Source organism: Anser anser (assembly GCF_964211835.1).
Source record: "Anser anser genome assembly, chromosome: 15".
NCBI classification, from domain to species: Eukaryota; Metazoa; Chordata; class Aves; order Anseriformes; family Anatidae; genus Anser; species Anser anser.
The window spans coordinates 8,308,637-8,325,531 of NC_139736.1; the positions used below are offsets into that span (position 1 = coordinate 8,308,637).

General features: G+C 41.2%; 2 protein-coding genes across 12 annotated transcripts in view; one reads left to right on the plus strand and one right to left on the minus strand.

Moving 5' to 3' along the window:
* Window positions 1-15,438, minus strand: LYRM1 (LYR motif containing 1). Of its 6 annotated transcripts, XR_014572825.1 has the most exons (6): window positions 15,252-15,392; window positions 8,034-8,192; window positions 6,903-6,995; window positions 4,963-5,219; window positions 4,327-4,512; window positions 1-3,273 (listed from the first exon to the last, which is right to left on the minus strand). XR_014572825.1 is itself a non-coding variant. In XM_083800507.1 (5 exons), exons 2-5 carry the CDS (start codon window positions 13,507-13,509, stop codon window positions 5,103-5,105), a joined length of 411 nt encoding a protein of 136 aa, XP_083656633.1. In that variant the 5' UTR covers window positions 13,510-13,569; window positions 15,252-15,382; the 3' UTR covers window positions 1,699-5,102. The 6 variants fall into 6 exon arrangements, 3 of the variants coding, with proteins under 3 accessions (XP_083656633.1, XP_083656635.1, XP_083656634.1); XR_014572826.1 differs by having other exon boundaries at window positions 4,327-5,219; XR_014572827.1 differs by lacking the exon at window positions 15,252-15,392 and adding an exon at window positions 13,468-13,569 and having other exon boundaries at window positions 1,699-3,273; window positions 4,327-5,219.
* DCUN1D3 (defective in cullin neddylation 1 domain containing 3) overlaps window positions 15,345-16,895 on the plus strand; it is a 25,717-nt gene continuing 24,166 nt past the window's right edge. For 2 of the 6 annotated variants that reach the window (XM_083800489.1, XM_083800493.1), the window contains exons 1-2: window positions 15,349-15,484; window positions 16,082-16,215. The gene's annotated coding sequence lies outside the window, so the exon portion shown is untranslated. Of the gene's footprint in view, window positions 15,485-16,081; window positions 16,234-16,895 lie in introns of all 6 variants that reach the window. The other 4 variants (XM_083800492.1, XM_083800488.1, XM_083800490.1 and 1 more) reach the window with 3 other exon arrangements.

Below are 16,895 nucleotides of genomic sequence, written 5' to 3' on the forward strand. Positions count from 1 at the left end.
CAGAGATGTAGCTTTAATTCAGCAATTCCCAGTATCCTGCTACAGTGATGCTACTAGGAACTTATCTGTTCTGTCATGCTTAGCTGTTACAGGAGAGAAGTGTTCGTTATTGTTTTCTTAACCACTGGTTTGTTTTATGTAGCTATTCATTAAATAGCAACTTTTAAGAATGGCAACATACAGGTAAGCAAGAAGTAGTAAGTAGTATTACAGGTATGTTGTGCAGTGATCTACATAATGATATCCATAGCTAATTAGTACCAGTATCTTTATGTACCCTATTTGATGCCTCATAAGTAGTACAGTATGCAGGCATTCAGTGCATCATGATTGCTACATGGTGACTAGAGCAAAGATATCAGCAAGAACACTTAATGGATATTTGTTTTAATAAAGGGAACAGAGGTATACAGGTCTTTCAACTTACTGATAGGGAGAAACTATCTGTAACGATTCAGATGAAATTATGTTTGACACCTACAGCAAAGATAAAACTTGTCGTGTATGAATGTTACAACATGGTCACCCACATTGACATTTTTTGAGAAGAGAACTGTATTTCAGAAGATCTGTAAGTAAATTAATTAAAATTTCTCCTTTAAAAACATAATCCTTTGTTTTCTAAAAGTAACATGGACAGTTTTTAGTTTTCATATCATTAAAACTAACTGAAATTTAGTACATATTTAAACAAAGTGGTAATTATGATATTTTTGAATGGCTGCATCTAATTGTTGTGACTGTCAGATCACTGATTAGGTCACTGTGACATTAGAGATAACAAATCAGTCACCAGCCTGTTTGCACGCAGTCCAAGGAGGCTGGACCTGGCTGTAGATCTCTCCCTGTGGATCTGTCAGTTCAGTCACTGCTCTTGAAAGGAGCTTTCTTTTTACATTTGAGCTTATTCATGTAACTCACTCTGATCACTTAGTGTGAGAGAAGTTAAAATTTTAGGATTGAGTTTCTCCCTCCTTCTTTGGATAATGCTAGTTTTGCAAACAGTCCTCTAAATTAAGCCATTATAAATTAAAAGCCAGATTCACTAGTATGTGCTAGCTGAATTACATTTTTTTGAGATCAATTACTTTTGAACCATTGAAAAATATGGAGTCTGTTGTGTGGGTTTCTTTTTACTGTCTTTTTGTGAACAAACACAAGCTGATAGTTAATTAAATGACACAGCTGTGAGTCTTGTGAATATACAGTGGCTTTGCTACTACACTGCGTACAAAGGCCGTGTTGATATTCTAAAGGTTTTTGTGTGTTAATGTTTAGATTTGAGATTAAGATATCTCTTAGAACATATTTAAAGATGTAATTCAAGCTTTTGTAGATGTGACCAAAATATGTAGATAAGAGAGAAGTCCTTAAGAGAGGGTTCATTTATCTGTCATTTGCTATGTCCCCCTTTGCCAGGGATCAGGTACAGCTGAATTGCTTTAGTTGATGAATACTGAAGTCTTGAAGAAGTATGTGATTTCCTGGGCTGCCCTTACTATTAGAGAGAAAGCAGTGGAATTTACTCTGTTAGAGAGTTTTTTCCGTGATTCTTTTGATTCTTGAAAATGAACATCCTAACTTTTTGTTGAGCACTGTCTAGGCCTTCCTGAAGAATGATACACTGTCCAGACATTAGACTTCACAACCTTTCTTGGCTGAGATGCATTAAAAAAAAAAAAAAAGGCAACCCAACTGTTAGTTGGACCAACTTTAATTTCATTATAAAAAGGGAAAAAAAATGGACAGATTAAATTCCTTGTAGAAGTAGTACTAGAATTCTTGACTCTACAGGCTTACTATTTCCCTTTCTCAATTAGAAACTCTTATTAAACAAACCACACACACACACACAAACCCAACCTGTAATTATTACAAATCATAAATTCTCAGCCTTACTAATAACTCAAAGCAGATGGAAAAAAAATGCAGTATACAGGCATTACAGAACAAGAGAGATTTGTTCCTTAAAAACAGCAGATAGACTTTCAGCTGGGGATGCTGTAAGACAGGTGGGGTTAGTACATTTTCTCAGGAAATGCAAACTTTTCTTACACCTTATCTGTACAAAAGCTGCTTCAGAAATAGAAAGGGTTACATCTGATTTTAACACTGTTGGGCTTATAAAAGAAAATTATACAATGAGAAAGCAAAAAGACAACATAAAGGCCCCAAATTCTTCTACTGACAGGTTCCTGTAAGCTAGAATGTTTGGCTAATTAGAAAAAAATAGGGAAAGGTGCAGGTCTCTCCTGTAATTAGTATGCTTGAAATTGAATTCATAGGTATGATCGAGTAAGTGACTGTCCTGTTTGTGGATAAAAGATGGATATTACTGATATCAGTTCTGACAGATACGTAGTAGGGCCCCAGAAGAGTGAGGCTGCCTTATTTTCTCCAGATCTAAATGGGATTACAGGAGCAAACTTGCATTACTAGGAAGATGTATCAGATGACTGATTCGTTCTTAAACTCTGTTTTGTGATACTTCCCTTGGAATAGATTGGGTCACTGTGACAATTTAATCAGAATTTCTTCACCCCTAGAAAATATTGAGTGGGCACATTCAGGTGCCAAGTCTGACATCTGCTTAAATGATCATTGCAAATGTTAGTGTTAACCTTGGGTTTATAAGTGCTTGGCTTCATATGTTGTAACCTTTCTAATGATGGAGTTAGGGAGAGAATTTCCAGGGAAGAGATATTATTTGGATATTCAAGGCCACATGTCCTGTCAACAAATCACCCATGTATTGTCTACTAGTTAGCTTGTAGGAGAGTTCAGGAAGCTGACTCAGGTTTTATTTCTAAAGAATATCCAATTAATTTGACAGGTTATTATTCTAAAGCATCTCCTGACTAGCATGATAAATTGGAAAGAGACAGTATTTACTGGAAGGAGAGTAAGAGAAGCTAAGGAAGTACAGGACGGAGTGTACACTGACTGAATCCAGTGCATGACAAACTCTTAAGAACTCACAGGCATTTTAGTGCAGCATCTTTTTGCAATTAAAATTAATGTGTAGGAATACTTCTTGACAGAAGTTACATGGTCTTTGGAATTTAAAGGAGTACCAGTTGAGACATCTGCCGACCTTTGACCTCAAAAACAAAGGACTCTTGTTTGAGACTGGTTCTCTTGACTCATACAGTGTTTAGCTTGAGCTGTGAAAGAATGGCTTTGCTCTCCAGCCTTGACAATAGAGTTGATGTAGTCCTTCCTTTAGCTGAACAGCCTGAGGTTTTAACGAATTTCAGTCTTTGCCTCCTGGTGCTGGAAAGTGATGAGGATCAGTCAGCAGTTAATCATTTCTCAAACACTTACTTTGGAAAATTAATAGGCTGTTTAGCATTTAAAAGCATCTCAAATAATGTGATGCTGTTACAGAAGTTCAGCTTACTGGATTTTCAGTTAAACAAGTTGGATACTCATCTTAGTTTCTTTAGGCTACTTGAGCCTTTTTAAAAATTGAATATTTATATTTCCCTTCAGAAATAAACTTAAATTCATACTGTTATTTCAATTTGGTGTAAAGTGTCTGTAATTTTAGGGATGGATGCTCACTCAGGAAAGAGTTGTGACTATAACACAGACAGTAAATTTAGACTGCTTATTTACATGACTCCTTATTTGCCTGATGAGTCACAGCATCAGTATCTTCATTAGCCACATGAATTTTAAAAATTAAAAATATTAAAGTCATAGTTTCATGACAAAGAATAAGCCTAAGCTTCCATTCAAAATGCTTATCTCTACAAGGTTTGCTTTGGCTCAGCTGACATATCTCCACATTGGTGTTTCGGAACTAAGGACAGGAAAAGATTGTTTGGGAGCTTGTTTCAGTGAAGGACTAAGCAGCACATAATCATGTTATTTTTACTGTCTCTGTCTTTCACCCCCCTCTTCCTAGGTTAAAGGAGTTTTATTTTGTGTTTTCTTGGCATCAGTAAATTTGCAAAGCTCCCACTGACAGGCAAAACAATGGCATTCTACATGTTCAGCGCAAGGTACTTCCCACATAAGGCATTCCAAGGAAATAATTATATGGGAATAGATACCCTTGTGGACTGGAGCCATAAAAGGTAGTCAGAAATTGGGCTAGCCAGTACCTGTCATGCTGACTAGCTCTTCTCATTGTTTCCGTGTACTTTCTCATCTGCCTTTTTTTTTTCCACTCTTGAAAGTACATTCTTGGGGGAAGAACTGTCATTCTGTTCTGTATGTCATCAGTAAAAAACCTAACGCTAACATAATTGTTGAGAAAGTCAGGGTGCTGATTTTGTTGAAAGACTAAGCATGTAAAAATGCACAGTGAAGATTAATTACCTTAAGTTTGTTTCTGCAGTGATACCCTGAAGGGAAAGTTTTCAGTCAGTTCATACATGAGAACAGGAGGAATCCAACACTGGAATGTTTTGCTCTTAGTTGTGTAATGGGATTCCAAACTTTGCATTTCATCTCCATGCCCTCTCCAGAGGAAGGTGAAGCTGACACAGAGGCTCCACACCATTCCTGTGCAGTTTGCAAAAAGGAAAAAACAAACGGTGGCATTTCTGCTGTCTCTTTGCTCCTGTCCCTTTAGAAAATATATTTCACCATAAGGGCACTATGAAACCAGCACATTCCTCCAGGGTCAACAGGCACAGCAGGGACAGGAGAGGAAGGAGAGCAGCTGCATGTGGCAGTCACCACATTCCCACGTGAATTCATAAGCTCTCGAGGCACTGTGACTTCCCTTATTCTCCTGGACTTTCTTGCTTTTTGCTGACACAAGGCACTGCCTTGACTCAAAATTGAGCATATATAATCCTCAAACCTCCAAAGAACCCTGCTACAGATTAACAGAGTTTGAAAAACTGCTGTAATTTGTCCTGATGCCAAAGTAATCTTCGTATCACACCTCACTCCTTGAAAAGTGCTACTTTTATTGATGAGTCAATGGTTGAATAGTATTAGACCAACCTTATCCATCATATGCATTACATCAGTTAGCTTTCTGGCCTCAGGAAATGTGGGAGCAAGTGACCAAAACAGCTTCATTCACAGTTGTGCACACAAATCACCTGGATTATAGTCCAAACACATCACAGTTTAGTGATGGGTTATGAAATTTCATCATGGGATTTCAGGTATATTGGCTTAGAAATCTTCCTCAACTTTTCCTGCTGTCGAAATGTACGGCCTTGTTTATGGGCAAGACCCATAGGAGGCAGATGAATCTGGAAAAGAAAATCCCATCAGTTAGGTGTGAATGGAGAAACTACCAAAAAAAAACCCAAACCACCACCAACAACAAACAAAATCAAAACAAAAAAGTATGTATACAGACTAGATTTCTTTGAGCTTTAAATAATTTTCTCACATTTTGGAGAGGGTAACTGCACTGTCTTAAACCAGGTTTTTAGATTTCTAGGCAGAGAACTCTCTGAAGAGTGATTAGTAGCGTGACTTTGAGGCCTTAAACGTTGTGTTTATTAAAATCCTATATATTTTAAGCTTTAGTAACTCTGTTCTGCAGTTTGAGATGTTGAAATATGACTGCTGCCAATACTCCAGAACAGCAAGACCCAGAAAACCCTATACATTTCTGAGTAGAATTCTTAAAGCTTTAGTCATACCCAGCTAGCAAGCCACAAAATAACGCCAAGCTGTATGTATTGAAAGACTGCCTTCTTATTGTCACAATTATATATACTATATTCAAATGCACACTCAATGTCATTGATTCTACAAGCAGAAGGCTCGATAGGTGACAGGTTTTTCTTTTGATTGACAAAGTCTTTATACTTTTTAAGACTGGGAGTAGGAGTCATGCAGCTATATCCCCCTATAAGCAATTGAAAAAATGTAGGTGTTACCAGTCAGATGCTATTGTTGCTGAAACTATCACCCTTTAAGACAGCTGTTTAGGTGCAAATAGTAGTAAAATTACTGACTAAACCTGCAACAGACATTTCTGGAATCTGAAAAACAATGATCATCCAGTTTATGTGAGAGTGATGATGTAGGACTGATCCTTTAAGATTTAGAAGCTGCTGCAGAACTTATGTTTTGATGCCTGTTTCTAGGAGCACAGTTTGCCAGATGTGCATTGTTGTTCTGTATACTGGAGCAAAAGAGTGAGCCATATATGAAAGAGATGCTAAAAATGCCTATTCTAGGCAAGCATCCGATGAAGAAATAGATTAATTTGTACCATGACCAGCTTGATAATGAAACTATAGATGTGAAAATGCAAACTAATTAACAGGAGCAGGAAGGAAGTCTCTGTGGGATACAGCGTAAGGTAATACAGACAGAAATGACTGGACAATGAGGAACCTATATTGCATGGTGCAATAGAAGATACTGTTACAACTTCCAGCAGTTTCACTAATCTAAGGCATGTTTTTCTCTAGGAACAGGTGAAAAGAATCAGCAAGATAGGAAGGTGTTTTTATAAGACCTGACTTATGTCAGGGAGAACAGTTATGAGTAGCATAGGCTATGAAAATTATTACATCTATGGCAGATGTAATGTAATGAAGTATTCCGAGTCTGTTTTATTCTCTTTTAATTACGTGGAAAGATGATTAAATGGATTTGATTCTGTTACCATTTTTTTCTATGAGTCATTGGTCAGTCAAGGCTGTCTAAATATTCTCAGTCCCTGGGAGTTTAACTGAGACAACTACATTTAGGTTTTGACTCCCTGAGTAGAAATTAGCCAACTTAAAGCGAGAAAAGAAATGGAGAATGTTTCAATGTGCAGTTAGCTTATTTGGTTCTGATTTAGCACAGTGTTTAAATACAAGCTTATCTAAAAATGCAGTGTGCTGACACTAGTATGAACTTACGATTTTATTGTCAAGTGAGAGCTAAGTGGGTACTGATGAAGTCTTTGTGAATAGATTTATACTCACAGGTCTTGGGTAGGGGATGTTATAATGAAGTCCAATTTCTATTCTTGCCTCACATTCTTCTATGCACTGCTGAATCAACTTTGGATCTGTTACCTAAGATAATTCAGAGTTAAAAAATACATATATATATATATTTGTATAAGTACAACAACTAGCAGTTGGAAACTCAAGTGTAAATGATGTGGCACAGCCACATGACTTGCTTTTGGGCAATCCCAAGGATATAATGATTTTATTTTGCACATCCATAAAATTAACATTACCATTTGCCATGACTCAATAGTTCTAGGCATTTAAGGCCTAGAGGCTGTCAGAACTGACAGTATGGTATGAAAGGAGGGTTTTACCCAAACATGGTATTTTATCTGTAGAAACAATACACGTGTAAACTACCATTACATCCATGGAAAAGCACACTCACCCATTCATCACACTGCAAGGTAGCTAGAGGAGAAAAAGAGACTCTTTGGGCTACATTCTGTTATCATTCCATCAAGAAAATCCCTTTGAAGTCAGAAATTTGGTGTTAATTAGGACTTAATTTTTATTTTTGCATCAGTGGAATTTAGTCCCACACTGAAATGGGATGTAAAAGAGTATTATGACCTTGGATTACAAAAAGGACATCTGATTACCATGTAGTCTGTTTTGTCCCTTTTGTAAGAATTTTGAAATGTTGTCCTTAAGAAAAAATAAATGAGACTTTTATGAAAAGTGCCAATAATTGCTGCTTTGAAATTAGAAAAACAAGCATAAGATGCTACTGAGCACTGCTTGCCTTTGCATGGGTAATGATACACTTTGCTAGCTTTCTAAAAGATCAAAAGGTGCTTCAATTACATGGGCAGTATCTTTGGAATTAACTTATTTTTCTCCGAGTTTTTTAATGATATCTCTAGACCTTTTAGCCTTCTATAGGAGTTAAAGGTCTGAAATGGTTTGAGTTTTCTTATTAAATTTCACCCCTGAAATAATAAACTATAACTCAAATATACCTTATAATGTGTTATACCAGAATTTCTGGTGAAGGAAATTTGGGGAAATCATTCTTAAATTCATACCTCAGCATCCAGTCACTAAGAGAGTACAAAAATCATTCAGAAATTCAAATCTATAAGGACACCCACTTACATCTTTGTTTTTTCGGAACAATGTTTTGGCTTCCTTCTTAATGTAATCTTTCTCTTTAAGAGTTTCTTCTACCTGTCCTGATGCTGATTGCCATTTTTTGGCTATCCGGAATATCTTGCGGTAAAGGCCAAGAACTTCTTGTCGAGTAACTGGTGTCATCTAAAGAACAAACAAACAAAGAAAATAACACAAAAGTCCAAATTTGTACATGAACACTTGTTGCTAAAAAGGCCACCAAACCTAGTTTTTCACACAGTTGAATTAGTGTAAAAATATTTCCACCATCTAAAGATCTGCTGAGTCTTATGAGAAGAACTGAAATAGCTGTAAGCAATAATGAGCTGATGAAAGCTGAAGACTCGGTCCATTAAAGCATTTAAACTAATACTTAAATCTGCCTCCATTCAAACAGCTTGAGCTCCTGCTCAAAGTTAAGCACCTGCTGTAGTGCTTTGCTGAATCAGAGTCCTGGTTCCAGAATGGCCAGATTTTGTCTCCCTGCTATTTTGCAACAGACATTGGGCAAGTCACCGAAACTCTTACTGAGCGTCCCCTTTTCTATTGTAACAATGCTGACCCTGTCTTTGCAAAGTGCCTTGAGACCTGTGAATAAAGTATGTGATAAAACCACTACAATATTGCTGGAAACCAGTTTTGGTGTCAGGTGCCGAGAAGCTTGTTCATGATACCATTACGGTATGTAGTAACGATTCAGCCGGAGTTTGATGTGATGAAAAGGTGATGAAAGCAATGTTATTTAAGCACTGCAAGAGAGGCAGACTACCTGCAGATTTAGGAAAGTCCTGATTGTCTTGATTTTCAGAGAGCTAACTGCCTGCTGAGCCCCCTGAATCAGCCTCCAGGTGTGCTGGGAATCTTTATCAGAAATCAAAAGTGAAATCCTATTCTCATTCTATGTAAACGAGTACTTTGTCATGGAACTAGTGCCACAACTTCATCCCAGACCAGAAACATCCTGGAGACAAATGCACTGCTGGAGTAGCAAGACCGCTTCTTCCCCAGAGTCATATTCTACTCCACGTGGATTAGATTTGCTGAATCCATGACTTCTGCTTAAGGAATCATCAAAGGTACCTTACTGTCCAAAAGTAAAATGCAGCAGGACTGCAAAGTGAGTAAGTGTATGGGTGCAATGAGGAACAAGTGTCAAGGAGGGGACATCTGAAGGTCTCAGGATCCATTTGCCAACCTGGAGCTCTGGTTACTGTGGCTAAAGCTACCCTGAAATCAGACCTATGCGCTGGGAATCGCTCCTCCGAAGTTTGGAACAGGGTAATTCAGCCTGAACTGTCTTCTGGAGGAAGCACTCTCTGCCTTAGTGGTACAGGAAATCTGCAAAAACTTTGACAATGTGGATATTTTATCTCCCTGCAGTCTGTGGGAACTCCTGTTACTGTGGAAAGCACAAGAGCGTTTTAAATCAAGCCATACAGTTCTCAAGGGGCTGCAGCCGCTCTTGGGATAATATTGCAGCACAGCCCTCCTGTCGCTTCACACATTCACACGATCTTTCCCTTACCAAATTCGGTTACGGATGTTAACCTGAAGACCAGATTTGGCTCACAGTTCTTTTTGCTAAGAAAGCTAAACTTTTAACTCCTAGCCCTTTTTGTCTTAAGCATTGCCATGATCTAAAGAGTTGTTTCATGAACTCTGTTGTGGATCTGAAGAAGTATAGACATAAAACTATTTTTATCTGATTCTTAAGACAGAACATTATTATATTCATATTTTAAAACATTTAACCAATCATATATTTTCCCCACATATAAAAATGATCCTTCATACCCAGCACAAATTATTTCTAGAAAATGTTGAGGAAACGTATCTGCAATAAAGAAGATAGGTAGTCCCAACTCATCAAACACCTTGGAATGAATGCTTTGCTTTATCCACTCTACAGCTCCATTTCAGACAAATAAATAAATAAATAAATAGTCATACACAAAGCTATGCATGCACTTGTATCTGAAAAATCATCGCTTCCCTCTGCTGAGTGCATTATATTCCAGAGAATGAACAGCTCAGTTACGAGGGCTGACCTGGCACAAGCCGAGTCCCAGATCACGGCCTCACCTCCAGCCCCTCCTGGCCTCACCCCGCTGCTTTCATTCGAGGGCGTCACCTCTGGCGTTGCTGCTAATGCTGTTTGTTCCCTGATGACAGCTACTAAAAGGGAGTTCTGAACTGGAGAATTTGAGCTTAGGTTCTCATGTAATCCATAAAGCAAAAATAACAGGAATAATTTCAGGGGAAAATAAGTTTAGAATACAGGTTTAAACTCTGACCTATGCATCAGACAATTTCTGAGGCACAGCTCAGGGCCATGCATGCCCTTAGCTCGGAGCTGTAATCACACCTATTGCTTTTGGATTTTGTCTAAAAGTTTCAAACCAGCATTCTTTTTTTTTTTTTTTCCCATGGGTTGCTTCCACTCCTCCACCTTTTATTTACTTTTTCCTTTCTTTCATTTCCCAGTGTTGGAATGGATACAGGGCTGCACAGCCCCTCATCGAGATACTGGCTGCAGTTTTGCATGGTTGCTTCTCCTTCCTGCATATGATAGATGATGTAGAACACATTAAGCAGATTTCCAGGTATACTCATCAACCAGCTGCTCCCATAGGTGATTTTAGTCAACAATTTCTACATTACAGACCTGCTCATAAACCATTCCTGCAGAGATACGTAAATGAAGGTGTAAGGAGCTCTCCACGCCCTCACTATCGTGGGCAAGGATGAGAGAACAGTGGACGACATTCAAAGCATGGGTCAGACTCTGATCTCAGAGTGTAAACATGGAGTAATGCCACTGAGAGAGCAAAATTATTTTCAACATGGAACATCGTAAAAGAAATTGAAATTATTTTCTTTGGTATAAACAGAGCCCACACGGCCAGAAACGTAAGTGATGGTACAAGTCATGTGTTAGGTGCAATTTCATCAAGTGACGCTACTTGTATTAGTTTTGTGGGTGTGCAAAATGACTCTGAGTGGGACAGAAAGGAAGATAAGGGAAGCTTTCATGTCCTCTTACTTACTCATCTTGGCATTTAAATCATAATTATATTTCACATCTCTGGAATGCTAAGTGGATGTTACACCACTTTCCCACTAACATTCATCTTGTGGTAGTCACACCCATTGTTTAACTTCTACCACCCTTCATTTCATGGCAGAATTCAGCCCACAGATGTTAACCACAGGCGTTTTTGTCAAGAAGTACATGGCTATTGTATTATCTGAGCAAATCTCAGGTGTTGACTGCAACAAAACAAACAGGGAGAGGTCAAAGGTAGGTCTGCATGCACAAACATATCAATGGGAAAAGTGGCATGCTGGTTTTGAGCTGTTTGCTAGAGTTAAGCCTTTGGAAATACGCCAAGCATTGGCTTCCAAGTAAGCATCTGCTGGATGCTGAGGCAGAGCTCTGACAATGCAGCGTTGTATCGTTCTTTTGATCTACATGCAAACCCCTGTTATCAACATGCAGATCAAGCACATGAAACATCCCATTGTATCCAAACCTGCAAAGGAGGCTTGAGCACTTAATGAGTTACTGCATGATAAAAATGCAGATTTTTTTTTGTGTTAATTAAAACAAATAGTCCTTTAGACTATAAAACGCAATAGCAAGTTCTTCTTTCAGGAAACAAATACACATGCCTTTGGTTTTTTGGATGCTTTACACAAAAGTTCAATGATCTGAACAATCAGTGAAACACCTGTCTTTTGCTGTTTGCAGGTTTGCATAGAATTTACATTAGAAGTTTATTTAAAAAATAAAAAAGGAAGGAATCTGTCAGAGGCACTGTAAGGTGACCCCAACAGTGCAGAGTCAAAACGAAGACAGGACAGAGGGCAAGCTGCACAGATACCAAATACTCATATACGAGCAGCTAAATTAGAGCTGCTTCCCAGCGATGGATGCTTGGCTAAGAATGCATGTCCAGCACCTTCCTCCTACCTGCACAGCTCCTCTGCTGAAGGTGTAAGTCTATTTTATTTCATCCTTTCAAGTCAGTTATTAGCTACTCAAGTTAAACATCAAATCTGCCAGCAGTGAGTGTATAAAGGATTGTAGGAAACAAAGGGTGAAAGTAATAGCCCATGGAGAAAAGAAGGATATTCTAAAACATTTTATCTCTTCTTTTACATCCCAGCTAACTAGGGCATGCATTAGTAACGCACAGATGCTTAGCGCTGATGGTGAAACCACGTTTGCTCAGAGGAGAAGGTGGAAAAGAACCCTGCGTGCAATCATTTGAAAAGCACATTTGAACTTCTCAGCTGTGAAGTGTTTTATTTAGGACCAACACAACTTCTATTTGACAGCTAGGTTGCTACTGTCAAGGAGTCCTAAAGACACAATGACAAACTGCTGGGCTGATTGCTTATGGAAATAACTCAAAAGCACAATGTAGTGACGTTATAATATAGAACATGATCAGCTTCAGCCCGTATGAGAATCTCTACCTCATATTTTCAAATGTACCCTTTGGCTAACGTTTATTTGAAGAAACGCAAAAAACTGCATAGCTAAATTATACCACTTAGCTAAGCTAATGCAACAGATAATCAGTCACTCATTTCACAGCTATCCACAGCAACTGCAGGTCAGTAATCCGTATTCATGTTTTGTGCAAGTTTGCCAAAGCAAGTCCGCTGCTCTTAAGGGACAACAGCTGGCACCGTGAGTTCCTGTGGCACAAGGAGAAGAGAAGGAGCTATCACAGGAGCTATCACTCCTGTGATAGCTGCGCAGGTCACTACCTTCCAGAGATACTAAATTTCAAAATCCACTTTCCACAAAAGTCATTTAATCTTCTTCTACTCAAATCAAAGACGTAGTGGCTTTTGACAGCTAGTTCACTGCACACATTTGACCACATGTGAATGCATTCTGTAGTTAGCAAAGCGGCAACTTTGTCTGATTTTCATTTTTGATTGAATATTTTTACCTTTTTTATTTTTTTGATTCGGACAAAACCAAATCACAGTGAAGCTTCAATCACAGCTGAACTATTCCATTCAATCACAGCTAAAATATTCCATGGTGAATAACAAACTAAACTTCACATGGTGAAAAACAAACTAAAATGAAAGATTGTATTCTTCCACGATGACGTTACATTTTCATTTCTACCAGTGATGCAAAACCTTTACATTTCAAGAAATTTCCATTAAGGATTAATTTCATTTCAAGTATTTCTCATTGTTTCCATCTACTTGCTATGGTCATAAATCTAAGCAGATTTGGTGAAGAAGTTATTGAACCAAGTTGTTCAGTAATTGGGAAGCAAGGTGAGTTTCAAATGGTTTTACATTTTGTTATGCTAGTATCTTTCTGCTGGCAAACTGAAGTGATCTGAAACACTGAACACCTCTTAACTAGCCTAAGTCTTGTACTTACGCTGTTCAACAGCTGGGTTGAGAACTCCGCCATTCTATTCATGCCTGGGATTTTTGACTGAACTTGGATCTCTTTTAAGCTTTCTCCTACACATGGAGCAGCCTTTTGATCAGAAAAAGGAAACCAAATGCAAAGAGAATATAATTATATAGTAAAAGGAAGGGCTTGGATTTTATCACTGGTTTTCCCATGTAATTTCAAGTAGGTGAAAGTGCAGAAAATTAGGATTCTGTAACATTCTCTTCATTTGAATAAATGAAAATGGAAACCCTTAACTAGTTCCTTTAGATCACAGAGTTTTCATTCTCTTAGTCTGAGGCTGTTGAGGCATTATCTGGATTTTGTAGGACATACTCTTGCTCTGGGAGTGCCTCATGTGCTTCAGTAGCCTCAGGAAGAAAATACAAATGCTGACTTAGACTATGGAGAGGAGGATTTAAAGCAGAAAAAAATGCTTTAAATACTCACTAATTTTCTGTTAAAAGGCATATAGTTTCCAGTTAAATCCTAAAGCAATATGAACTTGTCTCTAGTGTCATGCAACCCTGTCACTCTTAATTTCATAGATTTAGAAATGTTTTCTCCTCGTATTTAGTTCTCTATTAGTCATAAACAGAGAAAGAGGTTTTAATGCAGTGCAACAAATTTAGCAGAGAAAATAAAGTCTCAGCTATCCTTGGATGGCCTTACTTATATAATATCGATGCATACAAAAATATAGCAACATAGACATAAAACCCAGCATACGTTTACTCACCTTATTCATACATTGGCTTTAAGCCAAATGCAACTGAGTGTATGAATACAAGTATTTCCCAGCACTGGAACCGCTCCCAAACTTGAGAACAGGTATAAATATTAATGCCAGCAGAGCAACAATCCTCCCTGCCCCCTTTCTCCTTTCATTCCTTGGTGCATTTAATAAAACTCCTTTTGTGAACACTGTGCTTCAGTTTCCAAACACTGCTGTGCCAAGACTTCCATACATATGCTACTAAAGATTTTTAGTCACAATTTGAGAGCTATAAGGAGGATATATTTTGAAAAAGATATTTGGTTTTTGGAAATCAAGTGTACAAATTTCATTCAAATTCTTATGTTTTGCTAAGTCTCACCAATATTTACATTTGACTGTCCTGGGTTGGCACATGGTTTTGGGGGCCTTCTGCCCCACGGACTGCAGCTGGAGCACTGAAACACAGCTGGGCACAGTGACACCTGCCCGAGTGCCCTCATATCTGTGGGAGAGGACACTCAGGGCAGGTGGTGTAAGGGATGGAGGACACCCTGGTCTATCTTGGACGTGACACTGCAGTCACTCCAGCACTCTGCAGGGAGCTGGGCAGGGGAGGAAGCAGCCACCTTCCCTGCCCTGCAGCCATGCTCCAAGGGGCAGGCAATGGCGCTGCAGGCAAGTGCAGGGTGCTGCGGAGCTCGACTGTGCCTGGCACTGCCAGTGCTAAAATCACACGATCACAAAACGGTTCGGGCTGGAAGGCACCGTAAAGTTCCCACCCCCTGCCCTGGGCAGGGACACCTCCAACTCAGCCCCGACCTCTGCCAGGGCCGGGCCAGCCACAGCCACAAAATGGCGGCGGCCGCCCCCTCCCCCCCGACCCGCCCGGCCGCCGGGGGGCGCTGCAGGCGGGGCACCCCCTGCCCCCTGCCGACTGGGGCGCAACCAACGCGTGCAGCAGGGGGGCAGCACTCCCAAACCTCCCCTTTCCCCCTCCCCCCCACCTTCTCCCCCGCGCCTCCTTCCCCCCCTTCCCCCCTTCCTTTACCTCCACGCCGCGGCTCTCCGCCACCGCTCTCCGCACCCTCCCCGCGGCGGCTCGGCCCCTCTCCACCCCCGTGGCGCTCCGGCGGTGGGCTGCGCCTCGCCCTTCCTGCCCTCACCGTGCGTGCGGCGTCGGGCACGCAGCCTCACGTCGCGCCGCGCCGCCAGCTGACTGCTAGCCTCCCGGAAGTGATGCGGGGAGGGGGGGAGGCCGGCCGCCTCGCCGGGAGCGCGGCGGTGAGTGAGGGAGCGGCGCTGCCGGGGGGGGGGGGGGCGCCGGGACCGGGGTCTCCGGGGGGCTCCGCGCCGCCCCTCGGCCCCGCTCGGGCGCTGAGGGGGCTCCCCCCGGCCGCCTGCCCCTGCTGCCGGGGCGTCCCGCAGCCCCGGGGCTCGCAGCCCCAGCGCGGAGCGGCCCCGTCCCGAGCGCTTCGGGCCGGCCGGGCCCGGGCCCGCGGGGCGCGTGAGGGGGCTGGGGGAGGGGAGGAGTGGGGCGGCCGGGCACGGGGCGGCTCTGCCCGGCTTTGTGCGGGCGGTCTGTGAGGCCCCTGAGGTGCTGTTACCCGCTGGGCACCGGGGGGATGAAAGGCAGAGGGAGCGGAGAGCGGAGGAGCCGGCTGCCCGGGCAGCCCTCGGTTGTTATTTTCCTTGTTTCAGCTTTTGCTCCCTCTCCTGAGCGCGTTTCGCTCCCCTCCTGCGCTCCTCCTGCCTGGGAGGGCTGGCGCGGGCCGCTCGCTCTGTGGGGCTGTGCTGACGCTAACAGGCCGCTTGCAACAACTTCTGCGTGGTCAGGGCTTGACGTGAACGTTGGTTGAAGGGATGTGTCTGTCCTGTCAGCGCCCTGGTCGCTGGATCGTCGTCTGAGCATCCTTTATGGAGTTAATGCTGCTGGTGTGCTGCCCTTCAAAGCGTTGTGTCGATAACTGAAGAGCCTGATGCCAAGTACTCAAATACACATCGATCCACAGCTGGTAACTTCTTTTTAAATGGTAACATCCACAGCATAATTTACAGGGGTAACAGTGTCAGTGCTCTGAAGGGCTATAGCAGTACAGACAAAAAGCACAGAGCTGACTGAACCTTTACAAAACCTGTTGACAGGCCTCAGTGGCTGTTGGAGGTTTGTTGCACGCTCTGTCTTTTCTGGGAGAACAGTTGATCAAAAGATATCTCTTCTAAACACATTCTGATTAGCTGTGTGAGAGCCTCTTTGTCAAACAGTTAATGTGTGACTAAGGTATTAGTGTTTTAGTTGGGATTGCAATGGACAGAGAGAAGGTCTGAGTGCTGGTGTTTCTTGGGCGCATCTGAAGTCTGCTGCATGCTTTTCTGGTGTAAGATACTCTTCAGAAGAGGAAACAGTCCCTTCATTAAGGCTGTGTGTGAAAGTAGGGAAATCTGCCTTCATGTTCTTGTCTATTCTGTAGTTTGTCTTTAAAACCTTGTACCTTCCCTGCACAGGCGTTACCTAATGGTTTGTGGAAAACCTTCGTAGCCCTTTGTGTGACAGGCAGCCTGAAGCCTAAAGCAAAGATTTCCTGCAGATCAGCAGAAAAGGAGAGCTTGTGATCTGTGTTGAATTAGTTCAGATTAGTATAACTGGCTTTACAACCTTACTGCAAATATCAGCTCTTGTAATGATTTCTGAAAT